The 5817-nt window shown below is 32.6% G+C and overlaps 1 protein-coding gene across 2 annotated transcripts; it reads left to right on the plus strand.

Annotated features, from left to right (window-relative positions):
* Positions 1-356: 356 nt before the first annotated feature.
* LOC108343420 (BOI-related E3 ubiquitin-protein ligase 1) lies at positions 357-2069 on the plus strand. Of its 2 annotated transcripts, none has more exons than XM_017581737.2 (4): positions 357-635; positions 728-843; positions 929-1290; positions 1416-2069. In XM_017581737.2, exons 1-4 carry the CDS (start codon positions 589-591, stop codon positions 1935-1937), a joined length of 1047 nt encoding a protein of 348 aa, XP_017437226.1. In that variant the 5' UTR covers positions 357-588; the 3' UTR covers positions 1938-2069. The 2 variants fall into 2 exon arrangements, with proteins under 2 accessions (XP_017437226.1, XP_017437305.1); XM_017581816.2 differs by having other exon boundaries at positions 358-635; positions 932-1290.
* Positions 2070-5817: the final 3748 nt, after the last annotated feature.

Genomic DNA, 5817 nt, shown 5'->3' on the forward strand with positions numbered 1-5817 from the left:
AAAGAGGGTTAGCGGTAGCGGCAGAAACGAAAGCTGTGTACCTCAGAACAACGCCAACCTACAAGAACAATACATCACCCATTTAGCAACGCCTCTCTTGTTAAAATTATAGTTTAATAATAATAATTCCGTAAAAATAGTAATAATAATTTGATTAATTTTGTTTGTATCTATTTCTCTCATTCGTTTTGCGTCTCTCCTGATAGAAATGAGATGGAAATGCAAAAGTGGTGTTGTTAATAAAAAAATATTATGGGGCAGGGTGAACGCGATTTACGTAGTTAATAATAGTAGTAAAATGTAATTTAGAAAAAATAGTCGGGAAAAGTATTTAAATAATATGATGGGTGTGTGTGTAAGGAAGGATAACAAAGAAAGAGGAGACTAGTTCTTAAGCGAACAAGAGAAGCAAAGGAAAAGAGAAAGAAGGAGCGAGCAGAATAAGGTGTCTCTCTTGGACTGATTCGCTTCAATCGCATCTCTTACCTTACCACTCTCTCATCTCTATTCATTTATCTACCTTCTATTTTCTTCTCTTCTCTTCTCATCTCATCCCACACAACACACAACACAAACAAATCAAACTTCATGGCCGTTCAAGCTCAATATCCTTCCAATCTTCTCTTTCTAAACAGGTTACACACACTTCTTTTTCTTCTCATCTCTCTTTCTCCTTTCTACATATCTATTCAATTCCTAATTCTCAATCTTCTCTTTCTCACACCAGGAACAACGGCCAAGAACTCCTTCAGTATTCATTGCAACAACAACAACAACAACAAGGTCCCCTTTTAAACCAACCCCATATGCTATACACCGACGACAACAACAACGACAATGGAAGTATGTTCTCTAAACTCTCTCTCTCTCTATGCTTATTCTCAGCCACCATTAACAACAACAAATATCATTAAACATTTCAAAATAGCAGGTAACAACGTCAACGACAACAACAATTCTCGCAAGAGAGGCAGAGACGACGCCACTGTTGCAAACAACACCACACCTTCTAATCTTATTAATCCCTTCTCTTTACAATCCCAACCTCCACAGCTTATTCATCTCTCTCAGTTACATAATCATCAACAGAATGTCGTCTCTACTGGTCTCCGCTTATCCTTCGATGACCAACAACATCAACAAAAAAGGCTACACCTTCATCAGAATCATTCTCAACAACTCTTACTGCATGCCTCTCACTCTTCTGCTTTCTCGTCTCTATTGTCCCAAGCCTTGGCTTCTCAAATCAAACAACAACGTGATGAAATTGATCAATTCCTCCTCGCCCAGGTACTAAATTTTCTTCCTTCTCCACTTTTAATTCGCAAAGCCGGTTTTTTAATTCCTTCGTTAGAAAGTTTAGTCTGTTGGGAGACGAAAGAATGATGATGACCGTTGTTGTATGGGAATATCAGGGAGAACAACTGCGGCGGACATTGGCGGAGAAAAGGCAGAAGCATTACAACGCGCTGCTGAGAGCGGCGGAGGAGGCGGTGGCACGGTGGCTCAGAGAGAAGGAGGCGGAAGTGGAGAAAGCCACCCGCAAGAACGCAGAGCTGGAAGCACGGGCGGCCCAGCTGAGCGTGGAGGCGCAGGTGTGGCAGGCCAAGGCCCGTGCCCAGGAAGCAACGGCGGCCACCCTCCAGGCCCAACTGCAGCAGACCATAATGTGTCAGGGCGGCGAGGAAGCGGCCGCCGGCGTATCGTGCGCCGTGGAAGGGCAGGCTGAAGACGCGGAGTCTGCCCACATCGACCCAGAGCGCGTGGTGTTAGCCGCGGCGCGTCCTAAATGCAGAGGGTGCACGAAGCGCGTGGCCTCGATCGTGGTTTTGCCGTGTCGGCACTTGTGTATCTGTACAGAATGCGATGCGCATTTCCGAGCGTGCCCAGTTTGTCTCACACCAAAGAATTCAACCGTTGAAGTTTTTCTCTCTTAACAGCAAACCCTCTGAATTTACTTAATTACCCTCACCCTTTCTTTGTCCATAGCACTGCCATTCAAACAGGCACCAAAACAAACTTCCTCATCAAACAAAATATAAATAAAATAAAAATTACATTTTTGTTCCTCTCTTTAAACTCACACGAAGAAGGTGAAATTTCACTTCATTGTTTTCTAATAGTAAAGTTACTTCCAGCCATGTACAAGACCACGTGACTGGCAGACTCATTTTATTTTTACCTTTTGGGCTGGAATTTCAATGGTTTTGATATATAATATTAATTAATATATATAAATATAATATATTCTTTGATTGGTTTAAAATGTGGATGATCTAAATTAATGTTACAGAGTTTTGAGAAGTTTGTTGGGTGGTGATGTTTTGTTTCAGTTGGATTAATAAAGATTGTGTTGCGTGTTAAATTAATGTTTGATTTATATTTTTGATTAATTGTATGAGGGATGGTATGGCTGAGGTGAAAATGGTTTTTCAGTTGTCAATTTGAGGGTGTATGCTTGCATATGCAGTTAACTGTTTTTGTTGTTTTTTTAACTTGCAAGGCATTTAGGTGGTTGGGTGCACCGTATTACAGGGTGCGCAAAAGATGGTTAAATTATAGAAACTTATTTTATTGTCTTTTGAAACTCACTTCAAATATTCTCAAGTCACCCTCTATAAGGTAGGAATGCTGCATTGCATATTATTTCAATAAATATATTCCCTGCTTTTTCTTTCTTTTTTTTCTCTTCTATGTTTCAGGATTCCATGTGGAATTCACAAAGGATAGTAATTCTTTTAATTTCTCATCTATGATTGATCAAAGAGAAATATTCCACCAAATAAAGTGAATATTTTGTTGATCTTTTCTGTCTGTCTGTGTATTCAACCAGGCGAATAATTAAGATTGTGTGATTTTCAAATTACTTTTTAGATTAAAGGGCAACCGACCTTAATATATAAATAAAAATGTAGGATTTTTCTTTATGCATTTTCAGAATAGTGTTGTGATCTGAATGAATTGTTTGGTTGGTAATAGTTGTGAGTTGCTGATGGTTGTTTGTAGTGTCACATTGAGAAACTGGTGCACCTAAAAAAATACTTCAACATTGTGTAAGGTAAGGCTGTGATAAAATGAGTCTTAGGTATGGTTTTCTGATTTCTAATGAAATTTAGTTAAGAAAACAATATATGTTAGAGTCTTAGAAAATGTCTTATTGAACTCTTTTTCATTGAAGATACTTGGCTCAAGTTTCATTCAAATCATAAATGGGTGTTCAGTAACCATTATTTGTCCTATATTTCATCTATTATGGTTTATTTCAGCATAAGGAATTAATCTTACAAAAACAAATGAATTTTTTTAACAAGCTTCAAAAATTGTACTTTTTGGATTCTTATTAATCAAGGGTTTATAGGTTTTATATTTGGTGAATGCTTATACTTTAACTATACTTTTTTTTTAAAAAAATACAAAAAAGTAAAAAAGAAAATAAAAACTAATTTAGACCTAAGCTTATGCTCAAAATATGTCGTGTTGTTTTTATATTTAAACTTTAATTTAATACATTATTTTACATTTTTTTAATAATTGTTAATCAATTGAAAAATACTAAAGATGTAAAAGTTAATAATTTTACTGATATGATAATTTATGTTTAAATTAAATTCTAAAATGATAATTTGATTTGAAAAAAAGATGATGTAAGAATTTATCATTCCAGATTTATCATTTGAAAAAAAAATTATCATTATTTCACATTTTGGAATTATTAAACAAGCTTAATACATTGGACTAAATATTCTTTGACCAGTTTTCACATTTGCATTAATTGTGTATTTATTCATCAAAATATTCTTATACTTAATAAAAAGTTAAAATGAAAATTCAAAACATTGCGTAGATTTTTTATGGAGGAAATATATGGGAAAATGTTGAAGAGGATTTATAATTATTCTTAAAGAAATGAAAATGGTATATGTAAATTGAGTAATATTATTTATTTATATACTATTAATTAAGAAGTTTGGTAAAAAGAACTAAATATAAATACATGCAATATCTTTAAACCATGAAAAAATGTCACACCTTTTTATTTATTCCATTTCTTTTAGTGTTTATCATACTACGTAAGAGAATTATCAACTACAAAAATATTATATTAGTCAAATATACCTTTATTAAAAGAATTAGAAGTAATTATATACTTATAAATCCATTTAAATATATTTGTAAATATTAAACAATAAGGATATCAATGAAAAAATAATTAATACTTTCTTAATTTTCTAAAGTGGAAAATATTTTGAAAAAAGAAGTAAATGCAGGGATAGAAGGACTAGTAAAAGATTTTATCATTAAGTTTACAATATTTTTTAGATTGATTTCGATGATAATTTAAAATTAGATGAGTACAAAATTCTTCTAATTATTTTTAATATTAAATAAAAAACAAATTGAAAATCAGTATATATTTAAAATTATGTGTTTAATGAGTAGAAACATATGAAAGTATACGTTATAAAAAAATTACAAAATTATTCTAATAATTGTCAGTACGATAGGTTGGTTATATAGGAATTTAATGAGAAAAATTGAACAACTTAATAATTCATAATTATTGAATACTAGTTGTACTGGCAAATAATTGTACCATATCATGACATTTTCATAATACATGAATTGAAATAAATGAGGGGGGAAATTAACCAAAAAGGAATAGGAAAAAGTGGATGAGAGCTTTAACATGTTTTTCTTCTACTCGCCAAAAACAAAAACAGATTTTTCTTCTGCTAAAAGAGTTCAGTAATTTTTCTATAGCAAATTCTCACACCATTCATCTAAATTTGTTAAGCATTTTTCTATAGCATTTTACCATTTAAAAAATATAAAATAACTATGAAATTTATCATTTCGTATGACCCTTTTATTTTTTTTATCACTAATAGGATGATATTTTATTAATTAATTTGTGATAAAAAAAATTTGCAAAAAAAAAAACACAGGAAAAACTGAATTGAAAGTTTGTTTTATCAATGAACTTTGAAGAGATATAGGTTTTCTATTAAATCAGCTCGAAACCAAAAATGAAAATAGCACCAAAGCCCAATATGAAGCAACTTAAAATAAACAAAACAAACTTAAAAGGGCCCAAAATAACTATTGTCGATCAATAATACTTATTATATTCAGTGTCATCTTGTTCCCAAATGTTTCTTCTAAAGAACTAACACTTTCACAGTAATTGGTTGTGTAAGTGTAAAGTAGCACAAAAATTAAACTTTACTTAATCTCTTGCAAACAATTAAACAGTTAACATATGCAAATAAGTATCATGGAATTTGACATAGAAAGGGACATGGTAGAAGGTTGATGCGTGTTTGGCTTTTGCATGCATGTTCCAAAATCCAAATCTAAATAAAAGTAAAATTCTGATTGTGCACACAAATATATGCATCAGAATTCAGATGTATTGACCCTTCAAAGCGAAGCAGCCTAATAATCCTTTTTAAGTTCACCAAGACTGGTGCTGGGACACTGCCAACAGAGCCAGTTCAATTGATTCCCCAACACAAAAAAAAAAATTAAAAAAAAAATACTAAATGATGATGCCCCTCATCTTTGTCACTGTCACCACCCTCTAAATTACTACATTTATGCAGTTACTATCAAGTGAATCAATGCATTGCATAGAATAGAACAGAGTCAGAAGAAAGAAAACAAAACAGTCCCTCTGTTTCAACTTCCAAGAAAAGACCCTTTAATTTTTTATGAGAGGGAAAAAATAAAAATACCAAAAAAGAAGCAAGGACAGTTTGAAAAAAAAAATAAGAAAGAGCACTGCTACTGCTACTTCTACAACTCTTAGTTGTCCTG

This window comes from Vigna angularis, chromosome 1, assembly GCF_016808095.1.
Source record: "Vigna angularis cultivar LongXiaoDou No.4 chromosome 1, ASM1680809v1, whole genome shotgun sequence".
Taxonomy (NCBI): Eukaryota; Viridiplantae; Streptophyta; class Magnoliopsida; order Fabales; family Fabaceae; genus Vigna; species Vigna angularis.

Excerpts from the sequence above, each read along its gene's own strand:
- LOC108343420 (XM_017581737.2), top strand. The coding sequence starts at position 589 with ATGGCCGTTCAAGCTCAATATCCTTCCAATCTTCTCTTTCTAAACAG. Across the intron at positions 636-727 it reads AATCTTCTCTTTCTAAACAG|GAACAACGGCCAAGAACTCC; the intron begins GTTACACACACT and ends TTCTCACACCAG. Across the intron at positions 1,291-1,415 it reads ATCAATTCCTCCTCGCCCAG|GGAGAACAACTGCGGCGGAC; the intron begins GTACTAAATTTT and ends TGGGAATATCAG.